This window comes from Phaenicophaeus curvirostris, chromosome 2 (genome assembly GCF_032191515.1).
Source record: "Phaenicophaeus curvirostris isolate KB17595 chromosome 2, BPBGC_Pcur_1.0, whole genome shotgun sequence".
Classification (NCBI taxonomy): Eukaryota; Metazoa; Chordata; class Aves; order Cuculiformes; family Cuculidae; genus Phaenicophaeus; species Phaenicophaeus curvirostris.
In genome coordinates, this window is record NC_091393.1 from 113,384,491 (window position 1) to 113,408,642 (window position 24,152).

Consider the following 24,152-nt stretch of genomic DNA (forward strand, 5'->3'; position numbering starts at 1 on the left):
AATTTTACCACTTCTTTGAAAGTCCGGTGTGTTTCCCCCCCGCCCCGTAAATGAAAGCTCAGCTGGGACTGTACATGAAGTATGTGTTTTCAATGAGAATCCACTTTGCATTTGAATCCAGCACTGCCATCTGTTGATTTCGTTGGTGTAATTCGCATTTGCATAGTTTTCTATTATAAACATGTTTGGCAGAAACTATTCTGAGCTTTGTATGTATGAAAGTGCCTTCACATGTAAATAACGTGCCAATTTATTTTTTTCAGATGTATATTTATGCAGTACATTTTTCTCCAGTTTTTATATAAGTTTCCCCAAATTCTTCACAGATATCCTGTTTCCAGAATAACTTCTCGTGGAGTTAAAGGCAGGAATCCCTGGGATGTTATTATAAAAATATAATTAAATTGCAAATGAGTGAAAAAATACAGCTTCTGCAGTTACATCTTGAAGCAATGGTGCATTTGCCTGCTAAGTGGAAGGCTCGGCATAAAATATTACCTGCTGTTTTCCATCATGAAACACAACTTTAATCTTCTGTAAGGCATTCCTCAGCTACAAACACGTCTTGTTCAGAGGCCAAATAAACAACAGCATCTTTGACAATGCATTTTTCTTGACTACTGTGTTGCAATTTGCGTACTTGTTTTGTCCTGGACGTTTATTTCAAGACTGTTTTTAAAACACTTGCAGAGTCCCGCTGACTGTTAACTTACACTGTAGGAACCAGGTGTTGTGCACAGGAAAACATAACGAGTATTTTTATACCTTTAGTAGCAGGCTATTTGCATCACAATGGCTTCTCTTACATTAATAATTTCCTTGGGAATGTCTTCAATTAATGCACATCCTTTCTTTCACTTTTATTCACTATATCTGTAAATCATTATTTTGCTTGCTTTTGGATAAATAACAAATCTTATCATTTTTAGACACACATACGTGAATAATCTACAGATTCAACTGTGATTCTGAGAAAATGTTTGTAGGCAGACCTCAGTATTGACACGCAGTGCTGCTTGTGGGCATGGAACCCAGGGTGCTGGAACACGCCCAGAGAAGGGCGACAAAGCTAATGGAGGGTCTGGAACACAAGTCTTATGAGGAGCAGCTGAGGGAACTGTGGTTCTTTAGCCTAGAGAAAAGGAGGCTGAGAGGAGACCTTATTGATACAAGAAATAGTTACTGTTACAAAATGTGGAATATTTTTTATTTATGCTAAAGTAGAGTTAAGTTTCACCTAAGCAATTGCAATTTTTTGTAAGTTAAACAGAATGTCCCTCTAATTGCATGTTTTCTTTCAAGCAACGTTTTTCCGGACACTGTCCATTTTTTGGAGATGATAACGTCTTGTGTGCAGTATGATCTGTGCTGAACAGATGTCTCTTCTTCTGCAATCACCTCTGTTTGTAGACTTTTCCTATATAAAATGTAAGATCAAGTTGGCTCCAAAGCTCCAAATTAGCAGGAGATTTGACTGTTGTGAAGTTCATAATAACATTGCAATTAGTCCTTGTAAAGTAATAGCGTATGCATAAGATTTCTGGGGAAATTTATTGATATGCAGGTATGTGGGAAATATATTCTGTAACCGGCTTTTGTCTCATTGCACATGATGGATGAAGATCAGTCCTTCATGTTGCCCAGGCCTGATAAAGGATGCTTGACTTTCTAAAACTCCAAAATGAGCCTTAAGAGAGTTTATTTGCAGGCATTATCACTGTCTACAACCAGCTGAAATGAGGTTGTAGCAAGGTGGGTGCTGGTCTGCTCTCCCAAGTGATAGGCAATAGGATGAAAGGGAATGGCTGGGGGTGGAGATTAGATTGGGTATTAGGAAAAAATTATTTCCTGAAAGAGTGGTGAAGTATTGGAACAGTCTGCCCAGAAAAGTTGTGGAGTCTCCTTCCCCGGAACTGCTCAAAAAGTGGGCAGACGTGGCCAACTGGGCTGCATCAAAAGAAGCATGGCCAGCAGATGAGGGAGGTGATTCTGTCCCTCTATTCCTCTCTTGTGAGATCCCACCTGGAGTACTGTGCCAAGTTCTGGAATCCTCAACAAAAGAAGGATATGGAGCCGTTGGAACAGGTCCAGAGGAGGGGAAGAAATATGATCAGAGGGCTGGAGCACCTCCCATACGAGGACAGGCTGAGGGAGTTGGGTTGTTCAGCCTGGAGAAGACTCTGAGATCTTATAGTGACCTTCCAGTACCTGAAGGGGCTACAAGAAAGCTGGGGAGGGACTATTGACAAAGGCTTGTAGTGATAGGACTAGGGGCAATGGGTATAAACTGGAGAGGGGAAGATTTAGACTAGACATAAGGAAGAAATTCTTCATAATGAGGGTGGTGAGGCGCTGGCCCAGGTTGTCCAGGGAAGCTGTGGCTGCCCCACCCCTGGAGGTGTTCAAGGCCAGGTTGGATGGAGCCTTGGGCAGCCTGATCCAGTGGGCTGTCCCTGCCCATGGGCAGGGTGTGTGGAGCTGGGCAATCTTTAAGGTCCCTTCTAACCCAAACTATTCTATGATTCTATGATTCAGCAGGCAGCGCGGGGCTGAGGCTCGGGCTGGATGATCGCAGAGGCTCCGGTTGGGCGGGGCGCGGCGCCGAAGGGGTTACAGGCCGTGGCGGGGGGGGGCGGGGCCGCGCCGGCATGGCCGCTGCCGCCGGGGAGCGCGGGGCTGCCCTGCCCGGGGAGGACGGGGCGGCGGGGGCCGCCGCGGGGCAGGAGGAGGGCGACGGTGAGGAGAATATCCTCTATGACCTGCTGGTGAACATCGAGTGGCCGCCGGAGACGGAGGTGCAGGTGCGAGGCCGGGGAGCGGGGGAGGGGACCTGCCACGTATCACTGAAAGGTTTGGGTTGGAAGGGACCTTCAAGCCCATCCAGTTCCAACCCCCCTGCCGTGGGCAAGGACACCTCCCACCGGACCGGGCTGCTCAAAGACCCATCCAACCTGGCCCCGGACACCTCCAGGGAGGGGGGATTTGATGTTGCTGTGCTCACTGAGCACGAGTCATATTCTCTGTTTAACTAGGAGTATTCATGGTGAAATGTCTTCTGTGGTCTACGTAATGCACAAGTATTGTCCTCCCTTGCTCTGTGTCTGTATTGGAGGTCTCTCGCCGATTGTCTAATACCGTGTTTTGCTAATTCCTAGATTCATAGAATCATAAAATGATTTGGCTTGGAAGGGACCTTCAAGGCCATCCCGTTCCAATTCCTGCCATGGGCAAGGACACCTTCCACTGGACCAGGCTGCTCAAAGCCCCATCCAGCCTGGCCTTGAACACCTCCAGGGATGGGGCAGCCACAACTTCTCTAGACAACCTGTGCCAGGTCCTCACCACCCTCATAGTGTAGAATTTCTTCCTAATGCCTAATCTGAATCTTCCCCTTTTAAATTTAAAGCCATTTTCTCTCATTCTATCACTCCATGCTCTTGGAAGAACTCTCTCCCCAGCTTTCTTGTAGCCTCTTCAGGTGCTGGAAGGCTGCTATAAGTTCTTCCTGCAGCAGGTAGGCACAGGTGGGGATATGGGACTGTGAGGATGGGCTGTTACCTCCAGGGAGACTCAGTGGGCTCCCCTTCTATTTCTATGGGCAAAGGAGTGGGGAGGGCAGCAGGGGCAAGCTACGAATATGTCATTGTGGTCATCCAGCCCCTGTCATGGTCTCCTGTCATTAAATTCCCATCTTGTCGCCCTTGTTTGTGCCACCTGTGATACCTTGAAATCATTCTTGTTCATTTCCTGTGAACAATGTGTGCCAGGTATTGCTGCTAAGCTGATAGGACAGAAGCTGTGATGAGGTCCAGGTCTGATCTGCAGAAACCACTGTGTTGAGAGGAGTGGAAGCTGACCTGGTGAAAACTTGGTCTTTGTCAAGCTTACTGCGTCTGTATTTTCAGGAGTGGGTGAGAGGGAGAAGTATATCACTTTGTGTCTGCAAGGTGCCAAAGCTTAAAAGATCTGAAAATGTTGGTCTTCTGGTTTTGCTGATTTCTGTCATTTCTTCTTCGGGGGTCAGTGGAAAAGCTGAGAAGCTCTTCCATCTTTGCTTTTTCATCTCTTTGCCTGCAGCATGCCAAACAGCTGCCTCTGTTTCTACTCCTGTCTGATTTGGACATAGATGGTGAAAGTAATGTTGTTTTATTTCTTTCTTGTAGTAGCTTTCAAGTCCACCGCACTTAATGCATTTCCAATTAAAAGTAGTTTATGGAAGAACTTTAACCAAGTTTTATGTTCAATGAGACCATCTGAGCAGAGAGGATGTAAAAATATTACAAGTGGAAGAATGTACCTATCCATAACTATTAAAGCCATTCTCATAAAAATGTGGGTTTTTTTATCAGAGATTTTTTTTTTTTTTAATTTTCTCTCTCTTGATCTGTAAATCCTCAGTTGCAGCAACAGGTATGTGTGTTTGGAAAATGTGATTGCAGTGTTACCAGTTACTAACCTGATAGGATGTTCAGGTAGATGAGTAGATAGTTGCACTTGTTATTATTTATCATCTCTCAAAACACAGCTAAATAGTGTTTGTTTCTAGTAACATATGAAAGCAACTTACATGATTACAAACTATTTGGAGGACTTAGGTGTTGTGGCATGAAACTGATTCTGCGAATGCATTAGGGGGCGCATTTCTGACAAGAATCTCTTCACTTCTGCTGCCGTTGAAGTTGTATAGTAAGTAGATTCAAGAACTGCTTAATCTGAGAAACAATTGTGTTATTTCATTTCCTTTTGCTGAGTGGTCAGCTTGGTATTCATCTAGGCACCAATCAGGGTGAATAATGTGTCAGTCAAAGGTTGGTAAAGTGCAAGGCCTGCCTTGGTACCACGTGGGTGTGCCTGTTTAAAGTGGTTGTGGAACCATAGTCTGAGGGTCTTCATCTACCCTGATAGTCAGAACTTCTATACTTGCTCATTTCTTGCCCATTGACTTTATTTTCAAGACAAATCTCCTTTTGAATGGCAGATATAAGAAGGCTTGAAAATAATATACGATGTAGTTTGTTTGGATTTATATCTTTCTTGAAGACTGTCAGTAGCCAAGGACACTTGTGATGTTAGTTTTAGTTTTAGTGGGAAATTGATTTCATATTGTGATTCATAACCAAACAAATTATTTTGTCAGCATGTTTCAGCTTTTGCCTTAAGGTGATTTAACAGTGGTATTATTTAGGTGGCTGTGAGTTTCCCTTTGGAACATCTGTCTCTCTTAATCCTGGTTTATTCACACTTTTCAGAAAAAGTTGCAAAACACTCTGTGTCTTAGTTACTGTTAAAGTAAATGCTTTGGAATGAGTGAGGTGAGGGAAAGTAGAGAGAAAGGAAGTTAAATGCTGCACTGGGAAATGAAATTAAATGTATACAGTTAATTAGGATACAAAGCAAGACCTTAAAACAAACTTTCACAGGCCTCTATTGACTTTGGTTTCATTTTCTGTTATCTCATTTGGGTTGATTCATTTGTAATTACAGATTGCTGAGTGCTTACAGCTGTAGTTGTGGCAGCTGTAAGATGCATACTAACAAAGTCATGTTAAATTTAAGGCAGTAATAAAGCTGGCATGGATATCTTAAGTTGGATCCCCAAAAGAACTTTAATTTTAATTTTTGTTAGTATTCTCATTCACTTGTATTGAATTTCCCAAGAAGAATTTTTTGGGAGGGGCAAACCCAGATATTTATGTGAAGGGTAAACACAAGGAACAGAGAGTGTCAGGGAAGAATGATATGGAAATCAAACACTCTGTATTCAGTGCAGTCACATTGTTTGTGAACCCTGTAGTATATAACAAGAATAAAAGGAGTTACTGAGTAGCTGATCAGTGAAAATAGTGAGCAAGGAGCTGGTAGTGAAGGAGGTTGCAGGGGAGGACTCGTGGACTTATTTGTGTAAATACAGGCAGACTGAACTTTTCCTTTTATCCAGAAGACAAGTACTGTCTGTCTTCTGAAATGAATGTGTCACTTGATTATGTGAGGATTTTTTTGTTGCTATCTTATGTTTTGAGATTTCCCCACCCCCTTAGCCCCTGTAAGCTTGCTGAGTGTGCGAAAATATCCAGACCTAAGTGGGTGTCATGTCTAACTGAGGAATTCACTGAGGTTTTATTTCTGCAATACTCCAGTGAAAGAGAACTGGAAGATTTTTCCCAAATAAGAATGAATTTAAAAAACCCAAATATTGCAGATCTGGTAGCCTTTGTTGATGCTGAGTTTTAGGAATATATTATAAAATATAAAATTCATGTCTTCAAAGCATATGAATAAATCAGCTTTATGAAGGGTTTAAGACATGGAATAAGAGCCTGTACTTCTGCACTTTAGGCTCAGGAGCGAACACTCAGAATATTAAAAAAAAAAAAGTCTAAGGAGAAATAAGTGATTTTTGGAATTTTTTTTTTTCTGGGAACTTTTCTTAATCCAAGAGCTTTTAAAAAGCTCTGCCTTTAACCTCCATAGGAAATTGTAGCTCTCCCTGTCGTTCTGTGATAGCTGTAAGAAATAATTTATACTGTCACTTATTTTACAGTAATGCCTTGTTATTTTTTGGTTTATCAACCTGAAATTGGAATGCCATCTATTAGTACTGCTGTGTTGGCTTCTTACGTGCTGTGAGATGGCAGCCTGATTATTTGAAAAACTGTTTCTGGATTCTGAACTTTGCATAGAGAACTGCTACCTTTACTTCAGTAACTTAAATTTTGGAATTTGGGAGTCCAGTATTTTTTTGGGTTTTTTTTTGTTTTTTTTTTTAACATGGACGTACTTTGGAATTTTGATAAATTTGTGCATCTTTCAATATTTCTGCTTTATGAGTTGGAGTGCGAGGTCTGAATATCTCAGTTAACAAGTGATTATCTGCTCTATATATTCTGTACTGAAGGAAAGAGGAAATTGATTCATTACCTTAGCTAATGCTCAGTTTCATTAGAAAAGTGTAAACAATACTGCTTACTTTCAAGATTTGTGTGTGATGCCTTCCTTATTAGTAAGTTATCTTGTCTTCTCAGTTCAGTCCTTTCTTCCTGTTTTATTATTGACAAATAATTCAGCCTCTTACAGCTAAGAATATACATGCTATGTTTTTTTGTACGTCTTTTTGCTGTGTTTGGGGAGTGCTTTCATTATGTAGTGAGTGTAGTTGTTCCCCTCTGCCTTAAGTAGAGTGCGACTGCTGAAAAGGTTATGTGAGACGGTATGGAGTAGAGACCTGAATGACTGTATTACTTACTACCAATTGACAAAACAAGTTCTTTGTTTTTCTTAATATTTCTGAAACTTTCATGAGTTGTCTTTATGTAGCTTAGCAGTTATATATTAGCATAATATGTTGAACACCAATTGCTTTGACTTCTTCTGGGCATTACAGATCAATCTGGCATTCATTTGGCATAGAAGGAATAGTTTATAATACCTAATAGAAGAACATAATCAGAAATGTATTTTGTTACTACCCAAAGATCAAGGCAAAGCGGAATCGATAGACAATCTATAGTACACTTTGTTTATTATATCTTGGCACTTTAAACAGGCTATGAAGCAAGATATTTTAGCTTATGCAGTTAATTGCTCACTATATGAAATTGCAAATAATAGAAAATACATAAAGAAACTGTAGGCTTGCAGGCAATTTAATCAGTGAATATATGTATGACTATTGTGTTCAAGTTGAAATGTATAACTTAATTTTTGACCATTACTGTAATTGCAGCCCAGAGGCAACAGAAGACATGGTGCATCATTTATCATCACTAGAGCAATTACAGGTACATATGACTTGTTCTTAGGTTCATGACTCCTGAATATGATGGGGACTGCTTGTAAAATTTACGATCTCTACTTTGGGGTGGCAAGTGTGATGCAAGTACAGTGCAGGATGTGTTTTCAGGAATATGTTTTCTGATTATCAATATTGCTGTGTTTATATGCAATTTTTCTGAGCTTTCTTGTCTGTGCTAGCTTTTTGGGACAAACTAATAAAGCATACATTTAAAAAATTCAGAAGCTCTGTTGTGTTTTGTGAAATTTTATTGAGTTGTTTTTTTTTTTCTGTACCAGCTTTTGCATTGGGCTGTTTACTGGTTAGACAGTTCCATAAGTAAGCTTTATGTTTTCATTATATTACATTACCGTCTAGCAATTGGCTTATGCATTAACTGAACTGCATTTTCATCTAGTAGACATTTCTTTGAGAATTTCCAGATATGTGGTGATTTTTTTTTGATCTGCCATTTGCATGTACTTTTATATAAGAATTGATTGGCCAAAGTTAGGGTTTTTTTCCCCTTAATACCTTTTTCTTTTGTGGGGGTTTCTGAGATTCTTTCTGCAGTCAGCTGGAGAATGTTTTAAAACCTCTAGAGATGTAATTTTTGCCTGGTTTTTTTTCCATTGTAGGTCCTGCATTGTTTTTGCTTCGGTACCTCTGGTACAGGTAGGTTGAAAATAGTGCTTAATCTTTTCATTTTGTAAAATTTTTATGGCTTTTTGATGTGATTCAAAGCTACTTTTAATGACAGTAAAATTGAACACTTGTTTAGGATATTGTCCAAGCAGTGCTTAGAATATTCCCTTAACACAAGTTTAAGTTGTAGCCACTTGAGTTGCAGCTGGAGCCTATCTAGAAAAGGGCTAGTTTGACTACTTCGACTCCTGGCTTTTATAAGAAGCCTAAGTAAACTTGTGGTTGGAACATTTATCTTTCTCAAAACATGTGTTTGTCCTTTCCACTCCCAACTGACATATTGCAAGTAAAGCTTTTTTTTTTTTTATCTAAAATCTCAATGACAGGTATGATGTCATGGCAAGATTTGCTTTGTTTGGAGCAATCATTTGGATTTTTTTTTTTTCTCAACAATTCACACTGTTATACAAAAGCCTTGAGACCTTGTTGAGCAACCCTCATGCCTTTTATAAATTTAATTTCTGATTTAAAAGGCACTTAAAATGTCCCAGAAGCATATTGAGGTTAGTCCACTATTCCTGGAGAAATTCAGTTCTATGGTTATACTACTCTGTTGATGCACTTGGCAGGTTTGAAGATACTGGTTCTTCTTTTTTAGGAATATGTTTTTGAGATATATAGAAAAGGGCATTAACATGGCTTCCCATGAAACAATAGCATGCTTAAATGCAGTAGGCAATGTTGTTTTCCCTGTTGCTGCTATTCTGTTTTACTTTTTGTCCCCGCCTTATTTTTTGGGGATGGTGGTGTGTGTTTATGGGCTCCATGCTGTCATATAAGCCTAGTTGTAAGGATGCACTTGAAGACATAATTATCTTAGTTTTTCTTCCCTCACCCCTTGCAGTCAAATTTGAAGTCTGTTTTCTAGCTTTTATAATTGGTTCTAGTTGCTATGTTTAGGTATATAATAAAAATGTATGGAAGGGAGCTCAGGGAGGCCTGTAGTTTAAAGTCCTCTAAAAAGGAGGGAGAACATTGAATTCAGACTGTGTTTCTTAGGACCCTGTCCAAATAAGGTCTTGAAAAGCCCTAAGGATGGAGATACTTAAGACTACCTGGGCAGCCTTTTCCAGTGGTTGACTGTCTTCGTGTCGAAGAAATCTATTCCTTATGTTGACTTGGAATCTCTTCTGTTTTAGAATCATAGAATCATTTAGTTTCGAAAGGGCCTGTAAGATCATGGAAGTCCAACCGTTAGCCTAGCACTGCCAAGTCCACCAAAGGACTGATCATGATTTCTTATGCTCCTGCCGTGCACCTCAGGGCCTTCTAGGTAAACTCCTAGGTCTCAGGGAGCTGCTGTGTGATCCCTCTGAAACCTTCCTTTCTTCCAACTAAACAGTCACCAGCTCCTTCAGCTTCTTCTAGGGCAAGTGCTCCAATCTCCTGACTGTTTTGGTGGTCCTCTAGTTTATTGGTGTTCTTCTTTGAAGTAGTGGGCCCAAAACGAGTTGCTGACCAGTGTATAAAGAGTGATGAGTTCCCTTAATGTCTAATTTTGTTAATACAAACAAGGATGTTGTTGGCCTTCATTGTTGCCAGGGTGCAGTGTTGATTCATGTTTAGTTGCTAAAACCTCTCCGGTGATTGATTATAGTTGCCTTAAAGCTAAGTCCTTTAACTTGTGTGTCTCGGGTACTGCCTAATGTTTTTTAGGATACACCTAATGTTTTTTTTGTTATTTTAGCCCTGCAAAGTTTTCTCTGCCCACTGGATTGGTTCGTCTAGTTAGTAAGCAGATCAACTGGCACCTAGTACTTGCAAGGTAACCAGCTTACATGCTTTTCTTTTCCTGGCAGTAGTGAATGTATTAATACCTCCTTCCCTCCTCCAACCACTCCCTGTGGTAATGATGCTGAGTTAAAACTGTGGCAAAATCACGTTATTCTTTTTGGTCAAGAGAAATACTGGAGGGTTTCACAGGTAGCCTTGGGGAAGTAACGTCAGTCTGCTACTTAGGGGCTTCTGCACTGCTTCCTTTTATCTCTTGCTCAGGTCTGAATGTTCTAGCTTTTGAGGCAAAGTGGTTTACAGTGCTCTTGTTCTCAAACTCAAGTCCTGATTTTGATCAATTAAAGACCTATAACTTGGCAGGATATGTAATATAAATTGCTTATTGTAAAATCTGTAGAAAATGACCCATACCATCAAGACTTGTCTGCTATTGTATGTTTAGAGGAGAAGTGGGAGTTTCAAGGCTAGAACCAGCTGTTCGACAGGAATTTTAGCAGCATCAGTGAATTAACTTGCTTTTAAAAGTAATAACCATTGAAAAATGGTTCGATGAAGGTAGTATGGAATGTTTTAGTTATGTTGTATTGTGGCTGAATATGGTCAGTGGTTCAGCAAGAGCTCTGTACTGTTAAGAGAGATGGTGGTTCTTTGAGGGAAGGGATAATCTGTTTTGATGTGCAGCATGCAGTGTTGTATATTAGGTACAGACAGGAGATCTACTCTTGAGGAGACAGTGTAACTTACTCAAGTGTGAGAGTTGTTTATTCCAGGTAAAACAATACATAGTTTTTGATGTTGCTGTTATAAAAGTATCCATAAGCAACATCTGATTGTGACCTCTGCAGCAAGATTTTAGTTTTTTTTTTTCTGTTTTCTTAGTGCTACTAGAAAAAAGCGACTGCTAAATTTCAGTGACACGAAGGAAGTCCTATTACAGCACTGTGGTGGTTTTTTTTGTGTGTGTGTGTGTAAAAATTTATATTTCCCAATTTGTTTTGATTTATGAAAGAGGAAGATTGTATCTAACCTTGCAGAACAGCACCTAGAGCTCTGATGTGTGTTGTGTAAGGACTGGGCTTAAAATGAATTTTCACACTGTTTTTTTCTCTTTCAGCAATGGTAAATTGTTGGCAGTTGTTCAAGACCAATGTGTAGAAATCAGGTAACTGTGTATTGTGTGTTGTTTGTGAAATTAACCTATGGGATAGTCATAAAATATATTACCACTTAGAAAGCAGAAGCCTTCTGTTTCTTCTTGGTTCTTGTCCACTCCCCATTTAAAAAACCCAAAACAAATCCAAAACCAAACAACCTACCCCTCCTCACACCTCTCCACCCCGAAATTCTAAATGCTATGGATACATTTATGTAAGTATCTTTGTCTGGCTCTCTCTTTTCAAGATATGAAAGAAAAACAGTCGAGATGCTTTGAAGTATTACACTCAAATCGTGATCTTTCTTACCTTTGCCTTTCTGTCCCCTGTTAGGAATTCTTTTCCTAGTATGTGGGCAAGGAGCTAGTATTCTGCTTCTCTGCAGAGCAGCTGTCGTGTATAGTACTTCAACTTATTTTACAAGTAATGTGGATTGCTGTAAAGGCTGATCCTTTCCTTTTTTTCTCGTGCTCTAACAACAAGCTCTTCTTTGCCAGTTCAAGAACACATTTAGCTGTAGAACAGATCTTGATTGAGTGTGTTTACTTGCTTTGCAGAAATCCATTTACTGGAAGGTCAGACCTTCTATTTATATGTAAAAGAAGCAAGTGTATGAAAATTGTTCAATCAGAGTGATGTGAACACCATAAATGTCAGCTTATAGACTATAAGATAAATCTTATATTTCAGCTGTGTTTATGCAACTATATTCTCTCGTTGTCTCTGAAATTCTAACCTAGATAATATTGACTAGTTTTTTTTTTCTGAAGTTAAATGGTAAAGTTCTGAAATGTTGCTATCCTGTTTTGAACAGCATTACTATTAGCTGAGGGATATTAATATTTATGCGTTGGGAGGAGGGTTTCTAAAATACTATTGTTAGTTGCTGTAGCTGCTGAAGGGTGAAGGCTATTATCTGCATTTTTGAACAAGTAGATAAGTACCTGCAGGCCTTTCAGTTGTGCATCTAGAGTATTTTTATAGTGCTCTGTTTATTCTGCAGAAATTGAATAGGTTTTTTTTTTCCTCTCATTTAAATCTTTTTCTGCAGGTCTGCAAAAGATGACTTTGGATCCATAGTTGGAAAGTGTCAAGGTGTGCAATATGATAACCTCTACGTCATTACTTATTGTCATCTGAGTTTATTATTCATGCATTGCTAAATGGTGGTGCCAGTTTAAAGATAATCTAACTTCTTAAAAGCATTAGGAAGAATCTCCTCGTAATTTTGCTTTGTGATCAGCTCCTTTAACATCCCTTCCCCTCTTCTTTTTATGATGATTAACATATAAAACCTGAGTCTGAAATGAAATAATAGGTATATTAATGGATTTGGGAGACATAGCAGGTGGTGTGGGTAGGTTTTCTCTCCTCTGAGATAAACTTATAATGATGGTAGGCACTCTGCAGTTTTGATGCAGTTGTTCTGTTTAAGGGATTGTATTTATATTTCAATTGTTAATAACTTTTTTCCTTTTCACAGTGCCAAAGGATCCTAACCCTCAGTGGAGGCGAGTGGCATGGAGTCATGATTGCACATTATTGGCTTATGCTGAAAGCAATGGAACAGTGAGAGTGTTTGACCTAATGGGTAGTGAGCTTTTGGTCATTTCACCAGTAAGTGCTCTTGTAGATTAAATATGAATATAGTAGAAACTTCTGTAAGGATAAAGGGTATTTCCACTATTATCCTGACTTTGGCATAAAGGTGTACAGTATGAGTACCATGCACAGATATGCAATGAATTGTTTATCCTATCATGGGTATATTATAGTTTAACTTAAGCCATGTGTAATATTTGCAGCTTTAGTGCTGTAGAATCTAGTCAAATCTTCATCTTTCTTTTTTTTTCTTAGAATTGTGGTAGATCTGCAGGCACATCAGAGTGTGAAAGTATAGAATCAATTAGTATGTCTGCAAATAATTATGATTTGTAGAAGTAGATTACAAATCTGCACTTTATATGCACAGTCACTTTTAAATTAAGAAATATTGCTGATAGAGCAATATGAGGATTTTCTTTTTGGTATGAGAACAGATATTTGCTGCTGGTCTGCCATACACAAAATATTTTATTTTTTGCATATTCAAATATTGTGTTAAATTAATTTGGTGGGGCAACTAATGAAGGTGGGTCGAACATAATTGTTTAGTATGTTATCTTTGCAGACTTTGTAGAAATAGGCTTTCTTTAAAGTGCAGATAAAAGGGGAGTGTATTGTGTTACTAATACAAACAATGAAACTATTTTTTAATCCATTTTAATACAATGTAGTAGATGTAATTTCTTAGTTCTTTCAGTAACAAATACGCTTTCTTCTTTTCTTACTTTTTTTGGGTAGACAGCAACTTTTCCAGGAGATCTGAGTTATGCTATTGCTGGATTGATCTTTCTAGAATACAAAGCAAGTGCCCAGTGGTCAGCTGAACTGCTTGTCATTAATTATCGTGGAGAACTGAGAAGTTATCTTGTCAGGTAAGCATAAGTTGTGACTTTGAGGAGGCACAGTGAACTTCAAAGGACTTCTTTCCACTCTTCAAAGAAAATAAATCTGAAATAATGTGTGTATTCTTTTCCCCATACTTAGCGTTGGAACAAATCAAAGCTTTCAAGAAAGTCATAGTTTCAGCTTTAGCAACCATTATGCCCATGGGATAACTACTGTCATTTATCACCCTGGTCACAGGTAAGTGTTCACTACCTGACAATAATATGGACATGATGAAGAAAAAAGGCAAAATAAACGTTTAAGTGTATTGGATAAAGAGGGGTAGAAAAAAAATCTATTTAAATATTGGCATTTAGTGAATCAGTAATAACTAGTCATATATCATTGTATCTATGAAAGAAGTGTTAGTGATCTCCCTTTACCAATGGGGAATGCAAATCAAGTTACGTCCTTGACTGTTTGAGTACCTTGCACAAGCAGCATTTTTTAAAATGTTAGGAATAGTTTCAAAAGGTGTTGTTAAATTTGATGGAGTTAACAGCTGGTGTATAAGTTTGATTTGTTTTTTTTTTTTTCTGTCTGGATTTTTATTTATGTTACTGCCAGGCTTTGGTATTTGGGCTTGTCTAGTCATGTGTTTTCTTCATTAGTAATGTTTTGGGTACAGATACCAGACTTGAAAGATGGACTAATTGACTGCCCTTTAACCAGATGTGCTTGGAACAGGTCTTGATTAGTCAATTACTTATGTTAAATACGTGTCTACCTTTTTAATATCTACTTGTTTTATAGGAAGATAAACTCAGCTGCTTGTTTTACTATTTCTCGTCAGTTGTAGGAACAAAACTTACTTCTAGATATTTTTCTTCTATTAGATATAGGATTGAATTTATCAGCGTATGTTATATCACTGGTGTTTTAAATGGCAATTGGGCTTGGCTGTAGCATATTGGAAGAAACTCACACTTTAAAATTTTGTTCTCATTCTTTAACACTGAGTAAGCTTCCCTATCTGTCAGGAAAAAATAGTTATTAGCGAAGAGTAATGTTCTTACAGCTTATTACTTCAAGAGATTAATTTTGAGTATTTATTTTCTTTCTATCTAGTTAATATTTTAGTAATTCCACATAATTAATAATCATTTTACTCTTAGTATACTCTTATTCAGTTTTGAGATAGCAGATGTGGGTTGTGGATCTTCTGTAGTGCTATCTGACCACACAACAGAACCTACTCTTTCTTTCCTTCGATCAGACCAGGGTTAATATTTTCTTGACTCTTGTTTTCAAAGTTATCTTTTCTGCTCCTAATATTAGCAAGTAGGTTAATTGTAACTGTGAGTGCTGCAAAGAATATTGATTAATATTCAAAGTGTGGTTGAATAATTATTCTGACAATTCTAATAGATAGATGTGCTTACTTTTCATTTTTGGTGCATTTCTGAGTAAATGATGCCAGAACTGTTAATGGGTTCGTCCATTACAAGAGTTTAACAAGAATATGTGTAGAAAATCAGTTGATGCAATTGTCAACCAAATATCATGGACATTTCTTTGTGTAAGCTCATGTCAACTTCTGGCCACGGAGGTTTAAAAGAGGGGAGGGAGGAAAAAAAGCAAAAATGTCAAGGTTTATTTTCCTTTTTTTCTCCCACCATCAAGAGAAGCAATAGCTTTGTTTTTCCAAATATTCTTATAAGGTCTTAGGTTAATGTTTTTAAAACTTGATATTACTCTGAAATAAAAGAGCAGGAGACAATGGTTTTGTGTTTAGAACTAAACCAGTTTATTCAGAATATTAATAATTCAAGTTATCTTTTATGTCAGCTTATGGTTGGTGTAATTTTTTTTTTGTCTATGTTACATATTTTCTAGGGAGAGAAATACCCTTTCCTTATGTAAAATGATGGGTCATTTCTGGTGCTGAAGTAATAGGTTTGTGTACTGTGAATGGCATAAACATTCAGGAGTTACTTGTTTTTACCGGGAAATATTACAACTCATTCCATGAAAATAAAAATAGTCAGGTAGAGTCCCCTGTGATTGTAGTATCTCCTGCAGGGTGCAGCCAGTAAAGTTGAAAAACTGATACTTGAAAGAATGCACAATTACATGAAATGGATGGAAAGTAGAAAGATGTTTTGCCTTTAATATAGGTGAATGTTTTCTGTTTTGGATATATTCTGTGGTAGAAGACTTCCAAATTTGGCGTTAAAGAACTCTAAATTCGTTAGCAATGCTTCTTGCTGAAAGTGTCTTACTATCTGGAAAAACCCATAAGGAGTTGAGGGGAGGCAGTCTTCTTGAATTGTGCATTAAAGAAAATTCTTCATATATATGAAGACTTCCAGGTTTTCATGTTCAATAATGTGAATTTTGGCCACTTAACAAAAGTTCAACTTTGTCATTTTGTGCTTTTTTTTTTTGCATTTTATTTAGTTTCAGATGGTGAAGTTATACTGATGTATCTTCACTGCTTGTAAGCCTTGATTTACTGTGCTCTGTATTGCTATATATTTACTCATTAGCTATTACAGTGCAATAAAATAGCACTTAGGAACTTTTTCTACATAACTTGTTTGTCTATGTGTATGATAATTGCAAAGAGAATATATTAGTAGGTAATGTATCTGAATCTGTAGGAAAACGTGAAACAACAGCTTTGGGGAATAAGTCTAATAATGAGTTTAACTGCTGTTAATAAGTGTCGTATACCTTAATTTAGATGCCTAATTTTGTTGTTCCCATGATCTAGCCTTCATCTAGATGGAATTTATGGTGCATTTCAGTTGACAAAGCTTGAATGTCTGCTTCAGTGTGAGCTCTCTGTAGACTCTAGTGGAAAGTTTGACACTTGCTTGTTACGAGTATCTTAATCTGGAGCTGAATGTCTTTATTTGCAGTTGCTATAGAAAATGTTTTATATTGGAGCCTAAAATTTGTGGTGACTAAGGAGATGAAGATTAGCTGGACTAGATTCAGCTGGAATTTGCTTGTTGTACCAAAATGGCTGAGCAAAGAATTGTGTAGGAGTCTCAAGTTTTTCTTGGATACCTTATTTGAACTTGTTGTTCTTGAGACTAGTATTATAGTAATTATCTTCATCCCAACTTTGTATAAGTCTTTGAAATAGAGTACAGTTGAGGTACTGCAAGGGCAGATTTTTTTTTTTTTTTTTTAGATTGGAGGAATCTCTTCAGATCATCTAATGCATTCTTTTTCATATCAGGGTCAACTAATGAAGTTACTTGGAGCCATGTCCCTTCAGTCCAAGAGCTGCACATCTGTGTCCTCCTATTAAGTCTCAATATATTAAGTTAATGTGGCTTTTTGACCCATCCGGCGTGGCATATAACTACAGTTGATATGGTGTGATTTAAGAACCCAAGTATTTTGCCAGGAAAAGTAGTTTGTCACATTACTGGGACAAAAAAAGTTGTTGTCATGTTATTTTCTTCTTCAGACAAAGACTAATTTAAAAAACACCAACGAAACAGTAAACAAAGAACAAACCTCTCCTGTTGCTGTTGCCAGTCTACCTGTCAACTTATTATTTTGGAGTCGTCTCCTGTCTAGTCCTGAAAAAATAATTGCTAAACAAGGCCAGATCTTTGCTGAGGCTCTCAGGAGTACCTTTCATTTTCTTCTGATGCCAGTTGTGTTATTCATCTTAATAGTTTCTGTCCCTGCTGTTGCATTTTGCTTTCTGAAAAGCTTTTTAAAATTTTAAGTACGTGCTGCCATGGTGAATTTCTTTGCAGTCCTGGGAGAAGGCTTTCTGTCTTGAGTTTGTGTGTTTTGTGTGTGTCTAAACTGATACGACGTTGTCATTCCAGCTGTCAGTGAGTTTCATTTATCCTAAAAGATACTTCAGAATTATAAGTATGTTGCACTGTATATGACAGTTTTTCCAAAATTTCTTTGATAAGATTTATCTTGATGGAGGTTTTGAGAGCTAGTTCAGGCAGTTTCAGAGCTACTGCTGTCACTGTTATTGACAGTCCTTCTCTTGGTCTTTGTGCTACTATTTGTCTCTTAGTCACCTCTGGCACGTTGTGGTCAATTGTAATTGAGTTTGAGTTGCTGTTGTTGAAATTGTTAATTCAGTGGCATGTTGCAATGGAAGTTGGAGGTTAAGGAAGAATTTAGGTGCCTATGGATGGACAAGACTAGATAATTCATCTTCCAGAGGATTGTGCCCCCTGTCTTTTGGTTATTAGGAATTCCCAGCTGTGTTCTTGTGATTTCATTAAGTTCTTTTTTAGTGATATTAAATTTCATTTTTTGTACAGCTTTCCTTATGAAATGCTGTGAGACACTTGCTTTCTGTGCTAAAAAGTTAGGAACTTAATCACTTGATGCGTAATGATCTGTGTAATGTTGATCTTGCCAGCTTCTTTCAGAGTTTTAAGATGGGATTTCATGATAATGTACTGTGTGCCTAGATGTTTGGGTACCCAAACATATTTATTCTTGACTAGCTAAAATTACCATAAACTGCATCAGGTACAACACGGTAGATAATTTATTTTGCCGTGAATCCTGTTGATACTGGAAAGGAATGGCATGCTAGGTCTTTGCTGAAAGGTGGGGTTTTTTTTGGTTTTTTTTTTTTACAATTTGTGTTGGTAGAGATACGTACTGCAAGGTATTTGAAATCCTGCTGCTTCCTTCCTTTTTACTGAAGCCCCTCAGGAGAGCTACGTATTGTGTCTAAAAGATGGCTTTTGTTTGACTTGGGGGCAGCTCTTATGCTTTTTGGTCAGTGGCAGTGTGTCAGGCTTCTCTGATAGAAGAATGGTAGGCAGAGGAAGCTTGCTAAGGGAAACATCAGGCAGAGGGAAAATAAGAAGCATCCAGAGAGGAAGTGGATTATTAATTCTATGACACTTAATCTGTGAAGTTTTTCTTTTCCCAAGGACACTCTTCTCTCAGTAATCAGCAGAAAATTTGATATTAAAACATTTTGTATAGTTCTAAGAATCATGGTGTTTATTGATGGATATACCACACATGTTCTTGTTTTTCATGCTCCTTAGGGATTGATGTTCATCTCTTCAAGCCTTACTTTGTTAAAACAACTTTCTTCATGAAAATGTAACAAGCTGTTGGAGTAGCTTCTTTTTGATGTCCCAAATTTGAATGAAATTAAACTTGCTGTGTTATCCTTGTTGCTTCCGATTTCTTCAGTTGCTTGAGTATGTAATTGCTTAAATAGTCTGGTTTTCAATATTTGCTTTCCCATTATTGTTACTTGAAACCATCCTGTGCAGTCTTTAAAGTCCTAGTAACAGAGACATGTTCAGATGGGGCTCAATCTTAGTATGACTTGCAGAACAAAGTACTCTTACAAGTATTTTGCACTGAAGGGATGTCTTGTTATGTTCCTCTGAGTTCTTGTCCAAAGATTTACTTGAGGATTATCCAGCCAGCTGACCAGAATGAATTACCAATATCAAAACCAAACAGTGTTGATTGGAAACAGTTAAAATGCAAAGCAACTTTATTTCATTTGTGAAGTTTTTCTTTTGCTTAAAAGGCTTAACGCAGTATTACATTACTAGCTTGTTAGGAAAAAGAGGTGTGCGCTGTAGTAGTTCTTTGGTATTTTAACACCGGGATTGCTGTGCTCTTTGAGCACCAGTCATATATTCTCTGTTTAACTAGTAGCATTCATGGTGAAGTGTATTCTGTGATCTACATAATGCACAAATACTATGCTCCCTTGCTGCTATGTCTGTGTTGGTGGTCTCTCACTGTCTAATACTGGGTTTTGCCAATTGATAGATTCATAGAAACATTTGGGTTGGAAGGGACCTTAGAGGTCATCCCGTTCCAACCCCCTGCCAGGGGCCGGGGCACCTCCCACCAGACCAGGCTGCCCAAGGCCCCATCCAGTCTGGCCTTGAACATCTCCAGGGATGGGGCAGTCACAGCTTCCCTGGGCAACCTAGGTTGGTGCTTCATCACCCTCATAGTGAAGAATTTCTTCCTAATGTCTAATCTAAATCTCCCCCCTTCCAGTCTATAGCCATTCCCCCTCGTCCTGTCGCTCCATGCTGTTGTGAAAAGTCCCTCCCCAGCTTTTTTCTAGCCCTCTTCAGGTACTGGAATGTTGTTCTAAGATCTCCCTGAAGCGTTCTCTTCTTGAGGCCGAACAGCCCCAACTCTTTCAGCCTGTCCTCATGTGGGAGGTGCTCCAGCCCTCTGATCATCCTTGTAGCCCTCCTCTGGGCCCATTCCAAGAGTTCTGTATCCTTCTTTTGTTGAGGATTCCAGGACACAGTACTTCAGATAAGGTCTCACGAGAGAGGAATAGAGGGGCAGAATCGCCTCCCTTCATCTGCTGGCCATGCTTCTTTTGATGGAGCCCAGGATATGGTTGGCTTTCTGGGCTGTGAGTGCACATTGCTGGCTCATGTTGAGCTTCTCATCAACAAGCACCTCCAAGTCCTACTCTGCAGGACTGGTCTCAAATCACATCATCCCCCGGCCTGTATTGAAACCGCGGATTGCCCTGACCCAGGTGTAGGACCTTTTACTTGGCCTCATGATGTTCACACAGGCCCACTTCTCCAGCTTGTCCAGGTCCTTCTGGATGACATCCTATCCTCTGGGTGTGACAGCTGCACCACTCAGCCTGGTGACATTTGCAAAGTAGCTGAGGGTGCACTTGATCTCACTGTCTATATTGTTGATGAAGATATTAAACAGCAGTGATCCCAATACACATTCCCGGGAGACTCCACTTGTGATCTTCATAACCCAGTAGCTTTGCTAATTATCTACAGGAACGCTGTGATAGGTGAATTTTATGTCTTGATTTTTTCCTATGTTATTGCAAGTAAAAGTGCATTGTAGTTACTCAAGAAGTATGCTTGCTGCCACACACAGTTCACACATCTTCTATTAAGGAGTCTGAAATATGGTCTGTGCTACTTATGATGAATTTTCTTGGCTCTGATGGGAATCTCTTTGTTCCTTAAATGATAACATGGTTTCTTAGTAAACCACTGCATCATGGATGCTCAGTCAGAAACTTTGCATATTCTAAAGTTAAATGACACCTCCTCAAGGGAAAAATAATTACTCTTAGCTGTGTTGCGCTTTACTTTCTGATCGTAAGAACAATGTGAGATTACCCACTTTCCTGTTAATTCTGATAGTAGATTAAGAGTCTTTTATTGCTGTTTTTGTGGCAAACAGTGAACGATTTCTATTTTGCTGACTTACTTGTTTTGTGGTGTAAAGAGTTGCCTAAAATGTTTAAGAACCGTAACAGACTGTGGGCACCTGTGGTAGAAGTCATCTTACTGCACGTTTGTGAACAGCATGAGACCTGGGAACGTTAAGTAAGTTGACTGACCTCTTAAAGAGGATGCAATGTGCATGGAAAAGTCCTTTTTTTTTTTTTCCTCTTCTCTGCCTGCCCTCCCCCCTTTATTTTGTTTTAGTTGACTTCTGCAGGAAATTGTTTGAATGCAGTTGGATATAGCTGTATGAGTCGGAGAGCTATATGAGTGTCAGCCACTAGGTGGTACAGCATTTCAAGAGTAATGTAGACTTCGGAAATTTGATAAAGGAGTGTTCTCATGGCTGAACTTCTGCCTTTTCCAGTCTGTGCCTTTTTTGCATATACTTTACTTTCTGATGGATTGAGGTTTTTAACCAAAATGATGCTTCCCAACAAATTTAAGCTTAAGCTGTAATTGGTATCATTCTTTGGGGGTAGGAGAGAAACTCAGATTGCAGTTTTCTTTTAAATGTTCAGAATTATGCCTTATTTGTGAAGTTAGAGATGAGAATGGATAGGAATAAATGCCACAAATAACATGTGTTACACACATAATGTTTAAGTCTTTTTGCCTGTGAATAAACACCCTGAAGTTTAAAGCATATTAGGGCTGTTGGGTATCTTAATATACATAGTCTTTTTGTTGCTGTAAGCTAACTGCTATAGTTCTGACTTGTCAATTAAACATTTATGTGGCAGTACATGAAATCATAATATGCCTTTATATATTTTACAGACTTCTACTTGTAGGAGGCTGTGAAACAGATGAAGATGGAGTATCTAAAGCAGCTGGTTGTGGGATATCTGCCTGGAGAGTTCTGTCAGGCTCTCCCCATTACAAACAGGTCACCAGTTATGAAGATGACATTAGAACAGTAAGTATGTTTCCTCATTTTATTTGATGAATATTGTCACTGGCAGGATTATCTAACTGGAAGTTCTATACAAACGTCTTATTGAAAGAAAAATCTAATTTGGTGTTTAGCTATTTTATATGCTATAATGTGAATTTACAATATGTTGTCTTTTCCTGCCCAGCATCTTATGAGGAACGGCTGAGAGAGCTGGGGTTGTTTAGCCTGGAGAAGAGGAGGCTGAGGGGAGACCTTGTTGCTCTTCATAACTACCTGAAAGGAGGTTGTAGAGAGGAGGGTGCTGGCCTCTTCTCCCAAGTGGCAGTGGACAGGATGAGAGGAAATGGCCTCAAGCTCCGCCAGGGGTGGTTTAGGCTGGGCATTAGGAAAAAAATTTTCACAGAAAGGGTCATTGGGCCCTGAACAGGCTGCCCAGGGTGGTGGTTGAGTCACCTTCCCTGGAGGTGTTTAAGGGACGGGTGGATGAGGTGCTAAGGGGCATGGTTTTGTGTTTGATAGGAACAGTTGGACTCGATGATCCGGTGAGTCTCTTCCAACCTGGTAATTCTATGATTCTATGATCTGTGTATTTCTGCTTTTCCTGTAGTACTATTTGTACTTTTAACTTCATGATTACTGCTCATGATTAAAAAAAAAAGGCAAAAAACCCAATGTAGTTTAGAAGTATACAAACTCCTTAGGTGTGTGCTGGGACATGGTTTTATCACTGTTGGAAAAATTCCAGTTATTTCTGTCTATTTTTGTCTTCATAATGTTCACCTGAAATAAATGTTTCAGTTTAAGTCTGACTCTTGATTTCTTTTACTTCTAGTAGAATTAAATGCATGATTTGGTGCCAACTGCTGTGTGGATATACTGAAATCAATTTACAGTATCCTAGGATAAATTCCAGTAATTACTCTTACATAGGTATTGGTTAGTATTAAAAGTGAGCTGTTAATTTCATTCCATATGGGTAGTGCTTTTCTGTGGCATGATGCGTACCTAGTGAAATGGGCAGTTATACAATCTACTTTTTATTATTCTCACATCATTTTAAAATAGACAGTCTTATGGATGTTCAAAGAATCCTGCAGAGTTGTTTCAACCTTTAAATATGAATTAGTTTTTAGTATATAAAACAACATATAAGATTGTCTTCCATTGTGTGATGTGTTTCTGTTCTTACAGGCACAGCGAAGAGGATTATTGAGGATTATGAATTTAAGATTTTACAGCAGGCGGGGAACAGAACAGGTATTAAGGTCTAGATCTAACTCAGAAATTTTACTAATGTAATTATGCATTAATGACTGCCTAAGAGACTGATTGAAAGTAGTTCTTATTTATGCAATTTAAAAATTAACATTTCTATAAAACTTATCAAATATAATAAGCTTTTAACATTGAAAGGAGTAGCTTGCAACTTACTTAGTTTTTTAAAAAATCCAGTTAATTCAACTGCTGAAGCTTGAATCAGGTCTGGATATGTAAAATGTTATTCAAAAAGGAAGGTGCAAAAAGCCACCTAATTGTTTATTAGTGAATGCAATAATCATAGCCTGTTGGATGTGTTATATATTCTACAAGAAGAGTAGATTGTGGCAGTGTTTCTCAAGAATATACGGCAGGGAGAAATGAGGAGCTACAATGCCCAGCCTTCTGCACTACCCCACTCTCTGTAGAAAGCAAGCAAAAAGTCCCTCACCTTGCAGCCCAACATTTTCATACAATGTAGGGAAGAAAAAATGAGTAGATTCAAATACTCAGATTTTACAGTCTGTTCTGAGATTCTATGGGAACGTTTTGCTAAGTAGCTTCAAAGGTATATTATGAGTCAAATTTGTAGTACTAGAACACATGCAAACCCAATGAAACTGCTGAGCAAAACCACCTTGTTTTTAACAAAGCCTGGGTACGAGTCTGTATTCTCCTTTCCTCTGAGTTAGGGAGTGTTAAATCTGAGTGTCGTGCTGAGATGTAGGTGTGTGCTTTCTCTTGTTTCTAAGGCTTTGCAAAAAGTGCTCATGGTTTTCTTCTACATGCTGTAGGAGCTACCCATGTAGTACTGCACCACCTTCTCCTGGTCTACTAGTTGTGTGTAGCCTTTGTTTGATTCCTTTTTCTAATCTTCTTTCTCTCCTCATAAATATCTGTTTTCCCGTCTTTTGCCTTACAAGGAAAGAACA

General features: G+C 38.5%; 1 protein-coding gene across 1 annotated transcript in view; it reads left to right on the forward strand.

Annotated features, from left to right (window-relative positions):
- The first annotated feature begins 2,648 nt into the window (after window positions 1–2,648).
- Window positions 2,649–24,152, forward strand: part of NBAS (NBAS subunit of NRZ tethering complex) — a 169,261-nt gene continuing 147,757 nt past the window's right edge. The window contains exons 1-11 of the mRNA XM_069850479.1: window positions 2,649–2,801; window positions 7,724–7,778; window positions 8,410–8,446; window positions 10,164–10,241; window positions 11,325–11,372; window positions 12,416–12,459; window positions 12,848–12,981; window positions 13,708–13,841; window positions 13,954–14,052; window positions 21,846–21,984; window positions 23,155–23,220. Of these exons, the coding sequence (XP_069706580.1) occupies window positions 2,649–2,801; window positions 7,724–7,778; window positions 8,410–8,446; window positions 10,164–10,241; window positions 11,325–11,372; window positions 12,416–12,459; window positions 12,848–12,981; window positions 13,708–13,841; window positions 13,954–14,052; window positions 21,846–21,984; window positions 23,155–23,220 (987 nt within the window). The remainder of the gene's footprint in view (window positions 2,802–7,723; window positions 7,779–8,409; window positions 8,447–10,163; window positions 10,242–11,324; window positions 11,373–12,415; window positions 12,460–12,847; window positions 12,982–13,707; window positions 13,842–13,953; window positions 14,053–21,845; window positions 21,985–23,154; window positions 23,221–24,152) is intronic.